A 23,769-nucleotide genomic window follows, 5' to 3' on the forward strand; every position below is an offset into this window, starting at 1 on the left:
GTGTCGTCTGCAAATGTCGCTATTGTTACCTCTGTTGATATAGGTAAATCGGCAGTGTAGATGGAGGACAGCAGTGGTCCGAGGACACTAACTTGGGGTATGCCAGATTCTATTGGGGATGTTGTGGAAGTGGCGTCTAGGCATTTAACCATGAATTGTCTATTGGTTAGGTAGGACCTTAGGATGGAGTAGTAGGTGTGTGGTTCGATCTTTTTAAGCTTGTAAGGTAATCCTTCATGCCATACTTTGTCAAATACCTGTTGGATGTCTAGGAAAACCGCTGAGCAAAATTTTTTCAATTCGAGGGTTTGGCTGATCGTATGGGTTATGCGATGGATTTGCTCTACTGTTGAATGTTGTTTTCGGAAGCCGAATTGGTGATCTGGGAGTGTTTTCAGGTCCTCTAGGAGTGGAAGGAGTCGATTCGTGAGTATCTTCTCGACAGGGTAGGTAAAAGACTGATTGGGCGATAGGAGCTAGTTTCATATATCGGTTTTCCGGGTTTAGGGATGAGGGTAATCAGTGAGATTTACCAGGCCTTGGGAAAGTATTCAAGGCGAAGAATAGCGTTAAAAATCGATGTGATGAGTGCAATCCCTTTTACGGGAAGTTCCTTGATTGCTTTATTGCCTATTAGGTCGTGCACTGTTGCTTTCTTGGAATTTAGGCGACTGATTGATTCTATAATCTCTGCAGAAGTGAAGGGTTCAATAGGAGGAGACATTTGGAAGGGAGAGTGCAGGTATTCAGTAACGTCCGCGGCAGCTTTGGAGGAATGGGGTTTGAATACTTTAGACAAGTATTTAGCAAATAAGTTGGCTTTTTCTATAGAGCTACGCGCCCATCCACCTTGCGGATGGCGGATTTGAGGGATTATTTGTAGGGTTAGGTTGGGGGGGCGTGAGTTTCCCGGAGGCCTTCCATAGTGAGTAGTTGGTGTCAGCTGTGGGGGATAAACTGGCGAGATATTTATGAAAACAGTCATTTTTGTAATTTTTTATGGTTTTGGATAGCTTTCTAGTTGCGTTGTTTAGTTTGCGTTTGTCATCCGGTGTTCTATGGGTCTGCCATACTCTTGTTAGTCTACGTTTTTCTGCTATTTTTTTAATATGTAATGGGGATATTCACGTTTGCTGATAGAAGTCTTAGTAGGTGTGGAGGAGCGGATAGCGTTTATTATGCTCATATTTAAGTATTCCGTGTCTGCTTCGATATCTTCATTAGTTTGTAGTGAAGTTAAGGCTGAAGTTGAGTGATTAAAGACTTCTCTAAAGAGCTGCCAGTTGATGAGTTGGTTATGAATAAAGCCATTAGGTGTGTTCTCGATAATTGTTGAACTGACTGTTGCTATCAAGGGGGAATGATCAGAAGAGAGATCAGCCGAAGAGTTGATTTGGACGTATCTTGGCGAAATATTTTTAGTTATGAAAAAGTCAAGTAGGTCAGGTATTTTGTTAGTGTCAGTGGGCCAGTGTAGGTTCGTATGTGGCGAAGTAGTTGAAATTGTTGGTTATTATGCTGTTTAAGAGATTCTTGCCTCTTACTGTGACCAGTCTGCTGCCCCATTGGGTATGTTTGGCGTTATAGTCTCCTCCAGCTATGAATCTATTGCCCAGGGTGTTCAGGAAGTTAGCGAAGTCTTCTTCGGCGGAGGAGTGTCTGGGAGGGCAGTATACTGCTGAAGTTGTGATTGTACCATGGCAGTCTTCTATTGCTACGTTTGTTGCTTGGAGATAGTCTTTCTGGAATTATGGACGTTCGTTGTGCTTAATACTTATTTTGATTATGATTCCGGTTCCACCGTGGGTCCTTCCGCTGGGATGTTGGGTATGGTAGAATTTGTAACCATTTATTTCCAAATAGTTTTTGTCGATGAAGTGGGTTTCCGATACAAGCATTACGTCCATTTGCTGGTGTTTTAGGAAGAGTTCTAGTTCAAATTTGTGTTGCGCTAGACCGTTGGCGTTCAAAAGAGCTATGCGTCTTGGTTTTATTTTGCGTCGGGGCGTACTAATTTATCCATGATGAGTGTTAGTAGCGATAGCAAATTATTTATTTGCTCCGATTGTTTCTCTATTAGTTTTTCAAGCCTAGAGACATTGTCTGTGTTAGGTGAATTGGGGACACTATTTTGGGAAAGATCCCTTTGGCTATTCGGGTTATTTTGGATGCCTTGTACTGCTTGGGCATAGGAGGTAGAGGTAGTGATGAATTTAGTAGGACTGGGTGTTTGGTTGGTTGAGGGGATTGGGGTAGTCGTGAATTTCGGCGGGCTGGGTGTTTGATTGGTTACCTCTTTTGCTCTGAGTTTAGGGTACCTGTTTGTGTACAGGGTTTTGTAGGCTGAGCAGCCTTTATAGTTGGCAGGATGGTCACCTTGATAGTGGATGCACTTCGCTGGGATTTCCAGTGACTTAGTGCACTGGTCGGCGGAGTGTGTACCTGCACATTTAAGGCAGCGGAAGGTATGGTTGCAGTATTTCTGCGTGTGACCGTACCTTTGGCATCTTTTACATTGCACTATCTCTTTTTTAACAAGCGGTGGTTCGAATTTTACTATTGAGTTCATTAGACGACTGATGTTGTATATTTCCTTATTGTTAGGCTTTTGTTTTATGTCGATAAAAAATAAGGATAACGGGTCTTTCGAGACTCTATGCCTTATGTTACTAACGTTGATAACTTCGTGGCCGTGTTTTAAGAGTTCGAATTTTAGCTCGTCAATGTCTGCTGAGTGGTGGATGTTGCGTAGAACCACTCGAAAAGGTCTTTCGTGTTTGAGCTGGTATGTATGAAAGTTGGCGTTCAAGGTCTTAAGTAGTTTGGTGAGTCTTCTACATGCATCAGGGTTTGTCGGCAGGATTTTTACTTTGTTATTGTTGGTTTTTAGGTTGTAATCCTCTTTGGAGATATCTCTCTCTGTGGACTGAATCATCGTTTGTATGTCGATGACATCATCAACAAATATTGGTGGGGGAGGGGAATTTCTTTGGGTGTGTTGGTTTGCTGGTGGGTCTGCAATTTCCATGGAGTCGTTTGTGGACTCCAATATGGCGTATCTGTTGTATGTGGTTACTTGGTTTGTTGACTGTTCGTTCTGGGTGACGTTTGTGTTTATTTTTGATGCTTCTATTTTTCGCTTTTTAGAGTTTTTGGCGTCATTAGTACGGGGGGATCTGTTACACTTTTGCCACGGAGGAGGTAGCGCGGAGCAATTGTGGATTTGCTCAGGAGAGGCTGGTCGTGATTCCTGGGCCATCATCGAGCTAGTTAATTCAAGTTGAATAACTAGTCGAGAGGCTATGAGGCTAGGATTCGGGTAGAGGTTAGGAGCGTAGGAATTTTTCTCTAAAAGATAGGAAACACTTGGCTGTGTTCACTTTCGACGGATGGGCGACACGTGTTGTTTTATGAACTTCACGGAGCACTAGACACACGTCTGCACGCTACGGCACTCAACAGCGAACTCCATAGACAAAATTGAGAACGAAGCCTGAAGACTCATGCCGAGAGAGATTTGAGAAGAATTCTGCAGAAAGTTGAACAGGATCTGGAAAGGGGGAGGGTTACCGAAGGAATGGACCAACATAATTTACCCCTCATACAAAAAGGAAAGAACGGAAGAAGCAGAGTAGCGTACATACACTCGTACATGTTTCATACAGCGTACGAAATATACGCAAACATCCTTAATGAAAAGCTGAAGAGAGAGATAGAGAGAAAGCTTAGAGGAGAGGGAACATCGTCCGAAGACGATGGACGCGATATACGTGATACATCGTGTAATTAACAGAGAAGAGAGCAGGACGAGAAGGGGGCTGTATGCATACTTTATAGATTTGAGGGTGGCTTTTAATTGGATTGGTAGAAGCAGATTGGAGGGGACGTTGGGATGCAAAGGTGCAAAGGAATTTGAGGCGAAAAGTAACGGCAATCTACCAGGAAACGACGATATGATGAAGACAGGAAAGGGAAAAATGCCGAAATTTGAGACAACAAGGGGCGTGCGGTAGAGTCCCATGCTATTCAATGTATATCTGTTGAACATGGAGGAGGCTTTGAGAAAGAAAGGGGAGAAAGGGGTACATATAAGAAGGGAAAAGATGTGGCCATTAACCTACGTGAATGATATACCGACGATGGCTAGAAGGAGTGACAAGTGTGTTCAGAAGACTGAGAAAGTACCTGGAGAAGAAAGGACTCGCAATGAGCACAAGGAAAACGAAGATGATGCTATGTTGTTCGAGAGAAGAGGAAGGAAAAGGAAAAATATGAGAAGGAATGAAACTGAACAGGAGAAAGGTTGAAGGAGGCTAAAGAAGTAAGAATTTGAGAGTCATATTGAAGAGGAGTTGCAAGATGTAAAGACACAAACGGACAGAGATAACAGGGCGACGATAGCAATAAAAAAGACGTAATACTGGAGAGACAGGCTATTTAAAGAATCATTCGATAGGGGATTGAGGATGTTCGAATCATCTAATGGAGAGTGTGCTAGTGTGCGGATTCGCAATTTGGATACAGTACGAAAAAACGGGATTGGAAGGATAAAGGAAAGATATATTAAGGGTATGCTGGGATAGAGGAACGCCAAACTACATCCTAGTGGAGGAGACCAAGATTGAGAAGATCATGGACAAGGTACTAAAGAGGGCAGTCAGATATCAGGTATCAGATCTAGTGGAGAAATGTTTTTGGGAATTGGACAGAATGGGGAGAAGATGAGGGGAAGGGGTGAGATGGAAAAAGAGGAAAAGACAGAGGGGTGAAGGTATAACTCCATATATAAGAAGATAAGGACAGAAAGCACGTCGCATTATCTGAGAGAGAGAGGACAAAGAGGAAGGACAGATTCATTATTCGTGACAGCAAGATTCAGATGTGGAAATGAGAATAAGAATGTGGAATATGCATGGAAGTAGAAAGAGGCGATAGAATATCTGGCGGAGAGCTGCGGAGGCAGAAATGTGAGGTGGTACGTAGAGGAGACTTTGTGGATAAAGCGGCAGCGGGCGGGGGGAAATCAAGAGGATTTTGAGAGAAAGGGAAGAAAGAAGAACCTTCTTCTTACCACCTGGTAAGAGCAGGGAACAGCGCCAAAGAAAACAGTAAGATAAAATAGGTTAAGTTAGTTATAATGAGAACTAGAGAAGTAAGTAGTAAAGCGTTAAAGAAAAATATTATTGTCGTATTGGGTAAAGATTATGTAGGATTGTTGGGCTAATAGCTGAAAGCCATTTACAGCCGAAAAGCAAGGATTGAATAAATAATGAAAAAAATAAAATATGTATATGTGACAATATGAGTGTGAAGATATACGAAACCACATTATAAGGGCAAATGTCCTCCATATATCTAATTAACTTACTCATAATATAGACCACTTTCTTTCCCTGCATTTTCGTCTACAGCACAATATAAAGTCGTTTGAGCACCCTGCTCAGCAGTTTTCATGAAAGGCTGGATCAACCTTACAATTGATGTCATACCTCGGAAAAACGATGCATCCATGTATCGACACAATTCTGTTTTCACTACTCCAGGATGTAAAGAATATACGTGTATGCCTTGAATTTCAGCTGCTGAAAATGCGTAAAAAGATACAGATATAAACACAACACAGTAATTATATGCGGACATTCAAAACTCAACAAAGCATGCATCAAATGGAATGCTCAGATGTTTAGGAATAACACTAAAGCTTAAACGACTCCGAACAAAGATAGCGACAATCTCACTAGGTGCGAAAAGATTCTGTCGGATGGAGAGAGAAGTAGAAATAGGACACTGGACATCAGGAGTCAGCTAGGTTTCGATAACTAAAATTATTTCGTCCGGCAGTTCAACACTCGCACACAATAATCCTTTGTGTATCATGCGAATGGAGTGAGCATTCCAAAAGAGAATTTTTGCGAGCGTTACGGAGCGTCAAAAGGTTACAGTATAGAAGGCCTGAAATTTATCAAATGTGGTACAACACTTGCACATTTTGCGTATAAGTGCGTTAGTCGTATCTAAAAGGATTTGAAGAGCCGCAAAAAAGCTTAATTCGCGCACGGCATCTTGTACCACCACCTTATACCAAACCCCACCAATCGCATAACGGTTCACATTCAAAAAAATCTGGCTAAAATTGAATTTTTTTATTTCACATTTTTAATTTACAAATCGTATCCACTCTACCAAAGCATCTTCCACGGTATCATTAAAAGATTGTCATTCGAAATTAAAAAAATGTCAATACAATTTTTTAAATTCTTCATAATTTTTAAGGCCATCTATTAGTTTGGACATTTCACGACATAAAACTCAATTAAACTACATTTTTAATAAATTGCGAACAAAAGATAATAAACAAGAGTGTTTGCATGAGTGGTACTGTTTAAGCGTTCCAATTTTCACAAACTGAAGAACAAAATGATCTGAAACTTAATGTTTCACAATTTTGAAATAAAATTAACAAACTAAAAGGTTCCAGTCGGAAATACAAATACGAAACCTTTTCCAAATTTGCAATTTTGTGTTTGTCTTTGCCCGACTCTGGTGCAAATATAGGAAGATCTTTTTCTTTTTCAGTGAAAGAAATACAAACGAGAGGTCAGAACGAATTGAAGCCAAGAATGGTTATTGCATTAAACAGAATTCGATTAGATTTTAGAAATCTCAAAGCACGTTGTTATTACAACTAACTCAAAAACTAACGAAATGCTACAACTTTTCAAGAATAGTATGTACAAAAAAGAAAGAAACCCATAGGAACTCGTTCATATCCTTAAACTCCAAGAAACGGATGATAGTGATAATATCGACTGTTAAAGTGCCTTTATATTTTATTTGTATTTTGCATTTTATTCATTTTCTATACTTTATCAATATTCTACATTTCATTCGCATTTTGTATCTTTTTCGTATTCTGTATTTTTTTATTTGCATTCTATATTTTACATCTATAAAATTTTAGGAACGTTTAAAATATTTGTGCAATTACCTACATTAATAGCTTATGAATAAATCAAATTATTTACAATACACACAATAATTATATGAACAGATATCTCTCCTAACTAATAGTTTTGTGCTTTTATTCAAATTCATTTTATTAATTTTTTAAATAATTTTGTTGAAAGAATTTAATTTATATCAAATGATTTATTATTTATTTCGTTAAAAGAAAGTGTCGTGCAAATCTTACCACTGAAATACATTCGAGCATACGTATGACTGAGTTACAGACTATGATTAATCTTCAAACTGCGACCTACAACCTACGCTGTGTCACTCACGTAACGCAACGCAACCGCGAGCGATGTGGCTGTAAAATGATAATAGGGCAAACTTGGCAGGGAAAGAATCGGGAATGCAAGTACATAATTTAGCGAAAGTCGAACATTTAAATTAATTTGAGGTGTGACCACTATCGTAATTACAATGAAAAAATGTTGACCTTGGAATTGAAGGTCTAGGTCAATTTTGCGGCTACACTTTACTTTGTAACTTTCCACCGATCCGAAGGTGTTGAATCATCTGCCAAAAGCATAACAAATATGTAACATTTTACATTCTGTACATTCTACATATACCTTTACTAATTATTATTATCTCTATGCCTTTACAAACATAGTAACGTATATACAAATGTTCTCCTTCTTCGCTTCTCAATTACACATGAAATATTTATTTTAAAAACAATTGAACCAGTTCGTTTAGAGCGGAAATAATTAAAATTACTACACCGTATAATTTTTTGAAAGTATAATTCTGCTACTTACTGATTAACTGTTTATTCAATTCTTTAGTAAATAAGATATTGGCCAGCTTACTTTGACAATAAGCTCTAACAGGTGAGTAAGAACGTTCCAAATTTAAATCCTCAAAATGTATATTACCACCTGTAACATGATATATGATGTAGTATGTATAGGAATAACTTATATAAATTAATAAGTTTCATATTTTAAGTTAAATACTATTAGAAGTAACAACAAGACAGACTTTAATATAATACCTCACTCCTTCAATATAGATAACTGTGCAAGTCTTTGTACAAACCTTTTCTATGTGTTTTATAGCTAAAAATGAAACGAAAATATCATATGAACATACAATTGCAAATATTTCATCAATCGTAATAAAAATATAAAATATGGGAAGAACCACAATGAATTTACTTTTAATATAATGGTATACAGCAATAAATAAATAATTTACATATTTTATATTAATTTATTGAATTAGTTTGAATGATGGAGTTAAGTCGAGTGAATTATATTAAATAATAAATGGTTTTCCTGCATAAAAATTCGATAATATTATATTATACCTGCGTTTTTATATTATTTTCGCATTTCGAAATTTCATACGCTTCTTTGCGATACAAAACTCATTTCAACAATTCCATTAGTTCGCTCTCAGAAGAAATGACTATGGAACCACAAATCCCAGCAACAACTAAAGCTGCTAAATCAACTCCTATCTATGTCGAAGCACAGGTAATAGAGTCAACCCCTAAATGATAACGCAGGAATTGACAGCCATAGCATAAAACAACTAAAAAACAGCTAATTCTTTGCTTTTCAATTTTTCTGAGAATCGGTGCTTTATCCTATTTCCTGACTTTAACAATCGAAAAAATGATGCTTTAATCGGTCTTCCTGAATTTGAAACGTTACTTGGATCAACCAATGAGATCCTAGCATCATCCCAACATGCAACAATATATCCAACTATTAACATTATTGCGAAAAGAGTGTTCCGTACACAGTGAGTTCCGTACCATTTAATTATGTTATAGGAGACTATCGAATAGATAACCATGTGTAATACATGCGGCATGGACTATGATACTTATTATCATACGAACGCTAAAAGAGACACGTGATATAATCACAATTGCATAGAGATAATTATTATCTACACCATCGGCTGGCTACAGAGCCAGCATGTGATGGTCAGACGTTTGAATCATCTCCACCAATAACCTCTGACAAACACGTGACAGAATATCCTCACATGACGAATCGATCTAGATGATGCTACAAACGATTCATTTTAACAATTTTATTATCAAGCACAACTTTACTTTAGGAAATGTTTATATAAACTCCAAAAGCATGCGCAGACCGACGAAGTTTGATACAGAAGAAGTCCACTCGGTTAGTTTAGGTTGCCAACATGTAACAATAAGTCTATTATTTTCACGATACTGACGAGGAAATCGAAGAGAAATCTTAGTAATTTCAACAAATTTACAAGTGATGACTTACCATGAATCAATTAGAGATATTATCAGCACTGTTTAATCAGTGATATACAACTACGTACCGAGCTAACAGCAATGGGTAAATACCTGAACCTGAACTTCATGCTTGAGACACGTGGCTAAAATCACTAACGACGAACCCACTTTAAATGACTGAATAAACGTAACATATTAAACTAATTGATGGCAAATAAATGTTTTATTTAATTTATTTAACTATGACTCGTGAATACGTGCCAGCACTTGGTTTAATACGAGTAAGATGTAAAACCACCAGCACGGAGTCGTTGGTGTAGTCTAATATGACAAGGTCGAAAAAACGAGTTCATAATAAGATGTATCAAGAATAATTTTAATAAAATTAAAAGATGTAATTATTACAAAAATTTTAGTCTCTCTCTCTCTCTCTAGCTTTCAACTAATCATATACAGTTATTATTGCTACTTACCCAAATGTGCAGCTGATGAAACGTTAATTATTCTACAACCTGGTCCAGATTCTATTATTCTTGGTAACAGTAGAAGTGTTAAAAGAAAATGTGCCAAATGATTCACTTGAATATGAGTCTCGAAACCATTTTCAGTTTTTTCAAATGGATGCAAGAATACTCCTGCATTATTAATTAATATGTGGATGGCCGGTTCAGTTTTTAAAAGGTGCTGTGCACAGTTCTTAACGCTTGTTAAACTACTGAGATCCAACTGACAAATTACTAACTGTCCTGGTTTATCTTCAGGGTTTTTCTCACCGGCACTGAAATTTTATGTACCGTAAATCTTATAAAGTACATTGAACAGTAAATACAACAATACATACAAAAGAAAATTGAATTCTTCTCGAATTCCGCTATGAATTTTTAAACGGTGTAATAGCTTCAATAAATCAATATAATCAAATTAACGAATCCAATATAACAGTGTTTATGGAATGGAATAAAATAGTGACTCAGAAAATGTTTCCAATAGATAGATACAATGATAAACAATCTTAAAACGAACTGTGAATTTGTCTTTTAAAAATTATTATCCAAGTTCAAACTTAGTGCCTCTTGTGAAACAGTAAGCCATAAAAAATGGCTTCGGTCTAACATATATACATTTATAAAACATAGAAAAGATAGTGTGAAACAATATTAAATAGTTTTGAATAACATATCGCCTCATACAGAAATAATGTATTTTTAACAGAATCCTATGTTTCATATAACTGTTTCATATAACTCTAATTCCGATGAAATCCGATTGAATGGAAAGCTACGTGTTATTCCAACAAGAGTTAAGAAGAATTGCAAGGTTTGTTTTCAACGAAACAATCCCAGTGAAAGATATTAAACAACATATGACTGCAATACTTGCACCGACAAGCCGAAAATACATCTTGACGATTGTTTTATAAAATACCATACAAAGCGACAATACAGAGCTTAATATTTAACGAATGTCCTTCTTTCAGATGTAAGGATATATAAAATATTAAAATATAATAGTTTCATACGTTAATTTGTATAATTTATATTAATTTGTATATGAAATCATTTTAAGTTGTAAGCTATAAGAGACTCACCAAGTTTTTTTTATTTATTTATTTAAATTTTACAATTTGTCCAGTAAGACATTAGTGGTATAATAATATAACATGTGGATGGTTACCCCCAGTGGGGTTCCATCTTCCAAGTTGTTTATTTTATTTCTATTGTGAGGTCTGCGAGATGCTTCTTATTCAGTCTTCTTTCTATTATGGTTTTATTCGTTTCAGCAACCAGCTGAAATGGTTTGGGTGTATTACAAGTCTTTCTTTATACTTTTTTGCATATCTAGCGATTTCCTCTTTGACTGTTGGAATTTTTAAATCTTTTCGTAAGTCTTCATTTCTGACGTACCATGGAGCGTTAACTATTGTCCTTAAAATTTTTGCTTGCTCTGTTTCTATTTTATTTATGTGACTCATTGCTGCCGTCCTCCATAGTGGAACTCCATAGTATGTCCAGATTGGTTTGATTATTGTTTTGTATATATTTAGTTTATTCATTATGCTTAATTTGGATTTTCTATTGGTTAACCAGTACATCTGCTTCCTCTTTTCACGTATCCTGTTTATTATTGATTTTATGTGATGCTTCCATGTAAGGTGTGTGTCTAAATGTATTCCTAGATATTTGACTTGCTTTGTTTGTACTATGCGGGCGCCATTCACTTGAATATCTGGTGTTTTTCCTTTTCTAAATGTAAATGTTGTGTAATTGCACTTACTGGTGTTCGCTTTTATTTGTTTGTTTTGCAGCCACTTTTCTATTTTTGTAATGTGTTCTTGTAGTATTGCGGCTGCCGTTTCTAGATTTGCGTGCTTCACTAGTATGGCCATATCGTTCGCGAACGTTAGTATTTTGCTGTTGACAATTGTTGGTATGTCTGCCGTATATAGTGTGTATAATATTAGTCCTAGGACACTTCCTTGCGGTACTCCTACCTTGATATCCTTAATTTCAGAATATGCATCATTTATTTTTACTACAAAGGTTCTATTGTTTAAGTAAGATTTGTAGATTTGTAAATAGTTTGTAGATTTGTTCTGGAAATTGCTTTTTGAATGTTTGAAGAAGTTTTTCATGGTTAACTTTGTCAAATGCTTTTTCGATGTCCATAAAGAGTGCCGTGCAATATTGTTTTGTTTCCAGCGCCTGTAAGATTTCATTGACGAGTCTGTGCATTTGTTCTATTGTGGAGTGTTTATTCCTGAATCCAAATTGGTGATCCGGTATTAGTTTTTCTTTCTCTATTGTTGGTTTTAGGCGGTTATATATTTGGGATGGTGTGACGTCAGGGAAGGACATGGCGTGAGGGGTGATTGTTTATAAACGTTGTCAAGATATGTTAATATTGCCAAGGAGTGTTGTGAGCGTTACCAAGGTTTGTTAAGGGAAAAATGAGTGTGGAAAGTGCTGTCAGAGTTGAATTTATCGTGGTCGAGAGAAGTTCGTCGTGTTGTTGTGACGTAGAATTAGTGAGAAACGAATTCGCGAAACGCGATATTATATTCGATTTTGTGAGAGTGCAACGATATTGTGTTTATCATACTGTTTTTTCTGTTAACTTATAATATAACATTCCTACATATATTATTTTTTCTAGTAATTTGGAAAACGCAGGTAGTAATGATATTGGCCTGTAGGATGCCGTTAGATGTGGGTTTTTGTTTGGTTTGGGTAACATTACGATCTGTGCTATTTTCCATACTGCAGGAAAGTACTGTATTCTTAGAATTGCGTTGAATATTATCGTTGTTAGTCTTATTGTCTTTGGGGGAAGGTATTTTAAGATTTTTTCATTGATCATGTCGAATCCTGGTGCTTTACTTGTTTTTGTTGCCTTAATTAAGTTTGTAACTTCTTACGCTGTTGTGCTGAGTATGGTGCAGCGTTTATCAGTTGTGTTGCTGACATTTTCCACTTCTTCATTTGTTTGCCATCTGGGGATGCTGTTATTAATTTCGTACGGTGAAAATATATTTCGTAGGTGCTTCGAAAATTCTTCTGCCTGCTCTTCGTTGCTTCTGGCCCATGTGTTGTCCATTTTTCTCATTGCTGGGATTGATTTTATTGTTTTCTTAACTTTGTTAGTGACTTTCCATAGGGAGTAGTTGGTATTCTCATGCGCGGATAGTGATTCAATAAAGTTTGAGAATTCGTTATTATGATGTTCCCTTATTTTATTCTTTAATTCCTTTGTAAGTTTATTTGGATTTTTCTTGTTTTCTTATGTTCTCTGTTTTTGTCATTTCGCTCTCGCTTTTCTTTTTTCCCTGATTTTATCTAGGATGTCCTGTGGAATAATTTTTGATTGCCTGCTATCTGATTCATGGGTGGTGGTTGCCCACGCTGCTTCCTGTATTATTTCTGTCATAGTTGCTAAAAGATGCTTGTTTGGTCTGAAGGACCTTAACCGTGAAAATGCCGAGATTTATGGACCAAGGCACCGGCGCCAACAGAGCCCAAAATTGCCGGACTTAGGTGGTCTGCTCTCAGGTATTACAAAAACAAAGGAAGCGCGACGGGCGAAACAGTCACATAAGAAATAAGAAATGAGGTAAAACGATGACAGCGTTCTTTGATCCGAAGCCTGCCAAAAATAGGACGACTCTTAACGCTTCTTGTTCTGAACAAACTAAATAAATTAGCGAACAAGAAAGAGCAATAGGGAAGGATGCTGAAGAACCTGTCGTTACATTGCGTAGAACACCGAAACGTGGTGATTGTAGCAAAAATGATATAATAGAATGACTTCAGTACGATAAAGACAATAGTTCTAAATTTTACACAGGCTGAAATGGCAAATGAAGGTAATGACGAGCATGTGCCTTCTCACCGTAGCTTCGAAACATTTGAAATATAGCTTGCTTGAAATGCGTCATTGGTTTCAGGTAAAGAGCAAAAATAAAATCTTTAAATATTGAAACAGTGTCAATTTTTTTACTTCCATTTAAATAAATAAAGTTTAATATAAAAAAAGTTTAATATAAAGTTTAATATAAAAAAGATTAATAACACGGATACACATCTATGAAACGAAGGTTGAGCGATATTTATACAGTATATTTAAGTTTTAAACTACTCAAAACATTGATCTTAACAAGATCAATTCTGAAGATCACTGAAATTGATGAAATATGTCCATTTGTAGATAATTATCAAAACGTATTCCGAATTAATATTTTTAGAAATATTATATTATTAAGAAATACATACTTTTGCTAGAGATACCGCGGTATGGCAAGTTCCACTACCGGAATTCTCTTTTTTTTACGACCTTTATATCATTTCGAGGTTACGATCCTATTCGACGATTGAGACACCATGTATACGAAGATATAATTCTTTGTTAGTGTATGGTTGGTTTTAAAATTAGTATATAATCTATTTCTGTTTCAAATTAGAATAATTATTCTAACTTATCTCTTCAACTATGAATATAGCGATATATAAATGTTCTTTTTAATATTTATAAAATTTTAATGAAATTTGGTTTTCGAAAAATGGAGTTACAAGGTAAAACGTTAAACGACAAGAGAAATATACAATATTTTATCAAAACAACTAAGTAATTAAATTATCGATTAATTTTAAATACGTGTATTTATGAACCACTACAATTTATTAGAATTTAGATTTCCATTTAAACAATAATGAGATAAGCATAAAATATATCGCTTTTCTCTAATTTAAAAGGAAATATTTTTTCAAGAAGTATATTTCAAGTTCATTTTTTAAATAAAAAATAATTTTCAAATACCTTGACGTAGTTTCTTTTATGTCATTCACTGCTTCTGTTGCTTTATTAATGTCACGACAAGCTAAAATCACTCGAGCACCTAAAAAATAAAAAGTATCTTATTATTTTTGTTAATATAAATATGTAATACGTGTATGTAATGTATAATACAAACTACAAATAAGTTATGATTAAAACAGTTGTATATTTGAAAACGTATTATAAGCTATATCATATCCGTAATTGCTATACACGTTCTCTATAATGTAAAGAAGAATCGCACATTAACTTACAATCCTCTTATCAGAAGGCATTCTTGTCTTTCTATTTATCACCTGATATTAACACTAAACCTACCGATACTTCTTGTATACCTATTTCTACCGTGCCCAGTCAAAATAACCGTTCCTTTAAAAAAAGTTATTGTTTTTATAATTAAACGTAGAAAATGTATATGTCGGGTTTGTCGGGTTGGCGCTAGTTTTAGGGGCGCGTTGCGTATCTTCATTAGGACAAGCCATCGTAGTTGTTCAATGAGGTTTATATTTACAATTATGTGTTCAAGTGTTGATTTAACAAGGTTTAACAATTTAACGTGTTTATTAGTCACTCTTAAAGTAAAGACAATGTTCTTAGGTTCAAACGAATCCACAGTCAACGGGATAACTCTTTGTGCAATTGAATGTTTTGAAACTCAAAATGACGTTAGCTGTGACGCATGGTATCCTTCTGACTGTTGAGAGATGTTAGGTTGGTATGATCGCTAGTTACTACAAGCTAAGTTGGTACGACTTCTAACGACGCTCTTTTGCTTAGAAATCGACCACGTGTTAATTGACCGAGTGTACTCTGTGTGTTAAGACGTGTTGTGCGAGGCGGAAAAATATATTGGAGAAAATCGAATCTGCGTGGATCGATTAATTATTAACCCCAAACCCATATCAATTAACACTGACTCATTGACCTGACGTTGTGAGTAAACTCTCCAAGGAGATCATAAGAATAAAAGACTGACACGATCACATTTGTCAATTGCGTATTGACCGAGGTTATCAACAAAATTCCAGGCGCCGTTAGTAGGCAGACCCGTGTAGAGCCGTCATTGCTCCTGCCCCGGGGCTTGTTTGTTAATACAGCGTGTATCCCTCAATATTGGTACTTCTACTGTTAAGTAAAAACGTTCATCCCGTGACCGTGGCTACGTTCGGCGTACATCTCCGACATATAAATAGTGAATTTGTTGCTGAATGAATTAGTATATGAACAACTTCCATAAAATGACGATACAAATTTATTTTTATATAATTTCAATTATAAACTAAAAAAGGGACAAACAAAATTATTACAGGCAATTACAGAAGCAGAATTGATGGAAAGTGTGGAATTAAATAATTCAGAGGTTTTGAGTGCAGATAAGAATGAAGGAGTGAGTCATGTAAGAGGAAAAGTTGCACTTGAAACTGCGATGAGATATATTGAGCAGCAAAAAAATTCATCTGCATTTGATATCTTATTTTTTAAAAAGTGGCGCGATATCGGATTAATAGACGAGATTAAACCAAAAAAGCAGAAAAAGATTACCAATTACTTTGTAAAAAAAAGTAATATTTTATAAATATTGTTTATATGTATATACTAGTAATGTACAGTAGAAGTTATTGATATAGTTATTCGTTAATCTTTGTTCTGTAACTACCTAGAAATAATAACTGAAACATGTCTGATTAACCGGCCAGGAGTCCAATCCTACAGCAGCCGGTTAAGTGTAAGTATACTGTATGTATAATATATAACATTTTAGTCAATAAGCACTCTTTTTATAGAATAAAAAATTTAGTTATAAGGTTCACAGAAAACATCGCCATTAATAAAAACAATTTAACAGTAGCAGTGCCTCTGAATTTGCAAAAATTTAATTGTGCATAAAAATATATAACTTAAAATAGTTACGCATAGGTAATTGGTAAGAACTCTTGTTCTTATTACTCTTTTTGTTGCTAAGTAATAATAATTTTATTGAATCATGTACTTTGCCTTAGTAACATTAAGAATATTTCTAAAATTTCATATTGATTACAATATAACAATACCTTAGTTACGTTAATATATAATGATTATAAATAATGAGTCTATACTAGATGTAAGAAACGATAAACTAAATATTTGACTGTATTTGAAATTGTACATACAGTAGGTAACAAGAAGATTTAAACACTATACAACTTTAATTTCTGAGCTCTATATTTTCAGTAAATCTACAAGGACCAACAAAAATGTATTACATTACGTTAAACTGCACTATATAGACAACAACAAAAGAAATCTTTTGAGTTATTATTTATTGTCATCTAAATATTAAAAAAAAACATTGAGAAAGAATGAATCCTTATATCATAAAAAGTTTTGGACACTAATGCTAATTATGCACATAAAACTAAACAACAACTAAATTATACACATAAAATTAAAACTAATAATGACTATTCATATTTAAAATTTGATATTAAGTTGGATAATCCATATGTTTGATGACATGATGTAAACATTTTGGCACAATGGAAATAAGTTTATTTAAATAATCAACAATGACTTGTTTCCATTCTTCTTTCAAACGTTTTTTTTCATTGTTCTATTGACATTTCTAACATTCTGTTAATTCTGCAATCTAATTCCTCCGATACATGTTTCGTAGGATTTAAGATCAGGAACATGTAAAACATGTGTACAATTACAAAGAAAAGATTCTTGTACAATCCATACCTTATGCTTTGGATCGTTATTCTGGAACAGCTTAAAAGTCTCATAAATCCCCATATTAAAAGTATTTTCTTGAAAATTGTTCTTTTAATGTATAAATATTTATGTAAAATGTGTAAATATGTATAAACTTTTACCGAAAATACTGTAACATAATATAATACACTTCTATTGATCCTTATACATTTATTGAAATTATAGAACTTAGAAATCAAAATTATATAGTGTCTGAATCTCTTTTGTGAGCAATTATATATTAAATTCAGGTATATTCCAAGGAAATTTCACGCGATATTAATAATAGTATTAATAATAATAATGTATTAATCAAACTGTCCATACATATATATTTATGAAGAATGAATGTAGTAATTACAGTCATATGTTTCCACCCATAAATGTGTCACAATACACTTAACCTTATGTTTTTTATTGAAACTACAGGAAATTTTTAAAGAAAAAACAAATTTCTACAACAAATCATACACAAATTCATAATACACTCAACAAGACCAATCTAATAACATAAAATTTGTCATGATCGCTGAATGTTCCAATTCCTAGGAATGTTTTTAAACTTAAAATAACACAAATATAGTATATAAATATAATAAACTTAAAACAAATAGTTATGTATAAATACTTATAATATAAATTCATTCAGCCTTCGATAATATAATATTTATTTATTCAACAATATCGTTTCTAATTTTGGAGTAATTATAATAAAGTAGATTATTGTAAAGTAAAGTACATCACAATAGATTATAATTAAAAAAAAAAAACAAAAAATATTCTTTCACATAAATATTTCATTCTTTTATCTTCAAGTTTTTAAAAAATATGACATTAGTAATCATAAGCAAAGTAATACTATAATAATCCAAGCTTGAATAAGCTTGGTGTGACAAATTGATTTAACAATGCAAAAAGTAATCTTTAATTGACTACTTTGAATAAATATGCTTCTAATTATATTCTAAACGATATAATACTAATAATATATAATAAATAATATATTAATAAAGGAGCATATACATATATGTATGTATGTATGTACTATTAGTGAAATTTTACTAGTTACACTTTATTGCTATTGGTTAAAGGTTATAAAATACTGTAGTGCTAATAAGCTCTTTTGCATAACAGTAGCAAATTTAATAACGAAACAAGCTAAATTTTGTACATCAATTTTATAAATTACTAAAATATCTAGTCTTAGTATCTCTCATATTCGATGGGTATTCGATGTAAAATAATATAATTGTTCAACGGAAGTCTGAAACCTAAAACTTATTACACATCAATCCAATAATGGTATTATATCAAAATTATAAAATAATAATTTATGAGAAAATTTATATACCACTTTCGATATTGACACTTATTTCTCACTGTTAAGATTAATAGTAATGAAGAAATTAAATATTTAAATAATATGTGCATGCAAAGTACAAAGCATAATAATTTAATTTTTGGTTAAACTACATTTTAGGGAATGCGAAATTATTAACTTTTTGTGCAATCTTATAGTTTTATATGTGTTTTCACCTAAAATGTGGTGTCAAAAATATTTCCTAATATGTAATATAATCCAATTTTTTATATATTTACCTATGTAACTTACTGCAAAGAACATATAGAACATATATGCATTTTATATTGTGTGTTACAAAAATAATTTATAACCTTCACAAAATATATATAATATATTAAAACTTACTCAGGTAATGTAGGTTATATAAAGATTTATATACATTTTATTACACATATTATATAGGAATAAGTACAGTTAAATCAAAATAGTATGAAAGATAAAGAAGAGGATAAGAATCTATTAAAATAAATAGTGAAATTTGTCTTATAAGACAAATATGCCACAGTACTTAATGGAAAGAGATATAAGAGAAAACCAGTCTTATGACAAGGTGCAAATCTAGGGCAAAATGAGGTATTATGGAAAAGAATATGGAAAATAGATATTGGAGAAAAGAAGAAGAAAGGATGTGCAAGATATGTGAAAAGAATATGGGAAGGATTCAATACCTGGTAGGTAGATGAAGTAGTGGAATAGCTTAGAAGCACATACAGAATAAAAATAGAAGAGAAATTGATACCAAATAGAAATCAAGTTCCATTTCTTAAGTACAACATCACAGTTAAATAAACATATATGTATATATAAATATATGTATATTTATATATGTAAATATTTATATATGTAAATATGTGTATATATACATATATATATATATATTTATATTTATATATGTAAATATGTGTATATATATACATATATATATATATATATATATATATATATATATATATATATATATATATATATATATATATACTGTCTGAATTTATAAAGCTCTATATCATGATCATATAAAAACCTTGTCCTATACACATACATATGCATAAATGTACATGAGTTTCTTACTTGTTCATGTAACATTGTAATAGACGGTATTATTAGAAATATATTAACTGCAAAAATGAATAATTAGATATTATCGTATAATAAATTATAATTGATATTTTCCCTTGAAATTTCTCAATAATTAAATGTCTGTAATAAACAAAATTATACATTGATAGAATTATTATTTTGTAGATTTATAGGTAAAAATATTTGAAAATGCAAATGCAAAAATTGCTCATAATGTATAAAAATATATAAAATATTCCAAGGATAGTTTTTCTTATGATATTCAGTGGACACAAAAAATCTTCCAGAGACTAAATTTTATATCTTTAATGATGTTCATAAAAATATAAATTTGTATAAACATCTGCAATTTATTCATAACACTGAGAATTTATTTTAGAACCTGTTATCACATTCATACTTATATTGATAATATTAGTAACAGTAATAACTTGTATGTAATATATTTTGTTTAATTTAAATGTTACAATGTAATACTTATGTCACTAAGTACATGAATACATTTAATATATGATCTACTTATGACAATATTTGGCATTAATAAATTTTTAAACTCTTCATAACTAAAGTGGAATATTAATATGTGTAACGTAGTAAATTCATGACATAAATAAGTAAATATATATATTAGGTGAAGTAAAAAGTTCTGAGCGCTTTTTCGCTTTATTTCGACGATGAAATTAACATAGTCAAGATTATTCGATTTAGATTAAATATGCGCCGTTTTGTTCGATTACTTTTGTCCATTTTGAAGGCAATTTCATAATTCCGCGGTTGAAGAAGTCCTCGTCCCTATTGGTAAAAAACTTGACCAGCTCATTTTCACAAGCCTCTCTTGAGGCCAGTTTTGTACCATCAAGAAAATTTTGCAAAAACTTAAAAAGGTGATAATCGCTTGGTGCCAGGTCTGGACTGTACGGCGGATGCGATAGAACCTCCCAGCCAAGCTCTCGGAGCTTCTGACGCGTCGTTAAAGATGTGTGCGGCCTGGCGTTGTCTTGATGGAACACAACACCTTTCCTATTGGCCAATTCTGGCCGCTTCTGGTCGATCGCCTGCTTCAGTCTGGTCAGTTGTTGACAATAGAGGTCCGAATTAAGTGTTTGCCCCGATGGGAGCAGCTCATAATGGATGATTCCCTTCCAATCCCACCAAACACACAATAAAACCTTCTTGGCCGTTAATCCACGCTTGGCGATCGTTTGGGCCGGCCCACCGCGATTGGACCACGATCTTTTTCGGCTGTTGTTCTCGTATGTGACCCATTTTTCATCGCCAGTCACCATCCGCTTCAAAAATGGGTCGATTTCGTTACGTCTCAACAAAGAATCGCAGGCATCAATTCGGTCCAAAAGGTTCTTTTGCGTCAATTCATGTGGCACCCATACGTCGAGCTTCTTCTTGAGACCAGCCTTATGCAAATGGTTCCAAACGGTTTTCTGGCTAATCTTCAGTTCCTGGGCAATGGAATAAGTGCTCACATGCCGGTCCGACTCGACGATTTCCATGATTTTATCCACATTTTCGACGATTGGCCTACCAGAGCGTGCCTCATCTTCGACGTCCATATTACCAGAACGGAATCGTTGGAACCACCGCTTTGCTGTTGCATTCGATACTGTACTGGGTCCATAAACAGCACAAATTTTTTTGGCCGCCTGCTCCGCCTTTTCACCTTGGTCGTAGTGGTACTGAAGAATGTATCGAATTTTCTCTTTTTTTATCTCCATTTTCGAACGCTGTAACACACAACTGGCTTCACCGAACACAAAACTGACAAAGAACCTTTTTGATGCGTAATATCACCTTGAAATCGGTGTATACTATGACTCGATGCGATGTGCACATCGTGAGATATGGCTCACTAAAGACATCTAGCGAAAAACGCTCAGAACTTTTTACTTAACCTAATATAATATATATATATACACAATATATATATAATATAAGGTACTAAATGCAAATATAACATATATAATGTACTAATTGTGTTAGAAGTACAACATCATTAACTATGTAAAATATATAAAATTATAAATGTAATATTTTAAAAATTATCTCATAACTATATGAATGAATTATATATGTCAATAACATAAATAGTGTAAATATTCTTACCTCTTCTATATATGTCCCTAGCTGTTTCTTTCCCAATTCCACAATTTGCACCTGTTATAATTACAGTTTTTCCCATCAAACGAACATCGTTGTTACAATAGTTACTAAAAAACCTCATATTTAAAACAATTTGCTCTTACTAATTGCAATAACATACAATAAAAGAATCTATTTATCCAGAACTTCGATCCGCCTTCTGAAGTATAACGATGCTTTCTACCTTTCAATTCCACTCACTTCGTCATCACATTGAGCAGGTATACCGTACTTCCATATAAAAGGAGTGGGGTACGCAATAGTGATTATATAGCAAATAAACTCTGCAAAATTATTGATATCGTTATCAGAATGACGATATAGTTAAACGTCCTAAAACAATCATTGATTGATAAACAGATTATAGATATTTCTACACATTAAATATCTAAAAACAATTTAAAATACGCAAATAGGTATGTATAAAAATATGCATAATATACTAACAACACATATGACATAAGTTTTGTCTATACATGTAATAATAATATACATATAGCAGTATCATCTATGATACATTATTTAATAATGTACATACATAGATTTTTTTTTCATAGATTTCATAAATTCATAGATTTACTTTTACAGTCAATCTGATATATCATAGTTTACGTTACAATAAATTACCAACATTTTATCCAAATTTGAATTGTCAATTTTCTGTAAAATACAACCATTGCCTACTTGTTAAATTTTTCGATATCTTAGTATGTCTGTTTCTTATTCGATTTCCAATTCAGGTTACAGATAATGCAATACATTTAAGCAAACTAAACTATTTAAAATTCGAGACACTAAACTAGCAAACAATTAAAAATTCTGAACATGCAACTTGATGTAATATACATAAAGTTGACCACATTAACTGCATATTATCCACGCGTTGCAGTTATTGTGCGAGAGTTTACTGATAAACTAACTCAATTTTATAAGATAAATATATCATACAATATGGATAAACCTTCTTAGATATGTTCTTAAATATAAGTAAGAAAGTCATATGTAATATGTAGAAGACACAAAATAAACAATAATTCTCTAATCACGTAATAAATTTCTATTTAGGTATAATTTCTCTATTTGCATTATATTGAATTATGTATTTATATGAACATCCATTGTCAAAATTATTTATTAAATTAAATTATTTATTAAAAATTAAATTATTAAATATTACCCATTTTATTAATTTCTCTCGTTTCTTGTACTTGTTATCGTTTGACAATAGTTGATTCCCAATTTTTAAATTATTATCATTAAAGTACTCATTTCCTTTCGCAAAGTGGATTAACAAGAGAAGTTCAAAAATCTTCAACAGTTGTGTTTTCTTTAAATCTTCGTTAACTGATTAATAGATTTCGGTTTAAAGATAAATGAAATGTACGCGAAGACGCTGTCGTAACAAACCTATCGGAAAATTGTATCTTATTAGTTGTCATTAAAAGGAAATAAAATTTATAAAATCAATATTTACTTAAAAAGAAAAATCGTTATCTTCTTGTGTTTAGACTCATTTTCATTAATTTACGGAATTTTATACATAACAAACATATTATAAAACTGAATCTGCAATGTTTTCATTATTGGACAAGCATGTTGTTGCCGTGTTATGTTGATGTTATGTTGATTACAGTAAGAAAATTTTTAGATAGCAGAACATCTATATATTAATATTACAGGGAGAATTATGCAAGTAACGTATGACAAAAGATAAATTTTATTATTATATGCCATAAAAACATTGAAGTCCTTGTTCCAATTCATACTACAATATACAATTGCAATTGTATTATGTAATTCTTGCTACTTTTGTAATGCTCTCATACTTTTAGCGCTTCTATCACTTATCTTGTTTCGATGGTTAGTCACAAGCTTTTTA

General features: G+C 33.1%; 1 protein-coding gene and 2 long non-coding RNA genes across 5 annotated transcripts in view; 2 read left to right on the forward strand and 1 right to left on the reverse strand.

Moving 5' to 3' along the window:
• Window positions 1–22,142, reverse strand: part of LOC117212510 (retinol dehydrogenase 12-like) — a 29,563-nt gene extending 7,421 nt beyond the window's left edge. The window contains exons 1-5 of one of the 3 annotated variants that reach the window (XM_033457402.1): window positions 21,855–22,142; window positions 14,546–14,624; window positions 9,709–10,013; window positions 7,770–7,889; window positions 5,369–5,579 (exon numbers count right to left, since the gene is read on the reverse strand). In XM_033457402.1, the coding sequence (XP_033313293.1) occupies window positions 5,369–5,579; window positions 7,770–7,889; window positions 9,709–10,013; window positions 14,546–14,624; window positions 21,855–21,972 (833 nt within the window). In that variant the 5' untranslated portion in view covers window positions 21,973–22,142. Of the gene's footprint in view, window positions 1–5,368; window positions 5,583–7,769; window positions 7,890–9,708; window positions 10,014–14,545; window positions 14,625–16,220; window positions 16,258–21,854 lie in introns of those variants that run through there. The other 2 variants (XM_033457401.1, XM_033457403.1) reach the window with 2 other exon arrangements.
• On the forward strand, window positions 15,335–16,190 carry LOC117212511. The gene is made up of 2 exons (XR_004488473.1): window positions 15,335–15,496; window positions 15,592–16,190. It is a non-coding gene; the product is annotated as an uncharacterized LOC117212511 (long non-coding RNA).
• Window positions 18,107–19,233, forward strand: LOC117212513. Its single transcript, XR_004488474.1, has 2 exons — window positions 18,107–18,598; window positions 19,062–19,233. It is a non-coding gene; the product is annotated as an uncharacterized LOC117212513 (long non-coding RNA).
• Window positions 22,143–23,769: the final 1,627 nt, after the last annotated feature.

Source organism: Bombus bifarius, unplaced genomic scaffold, assembly GCF_011952205.1.
Source record: "Bombus bifarius isolate JDL3187 unplaced genomic scaffold, Bbif_JDL3187 scf7180000008311, whole genome shotgun sequence".
NCBI classification, from domain to species: Eukaryota; Metazoa; Arthropoda; class Insecta; order Hymenoptera; family Apidae; genus Bombus; species Bombus bifarius.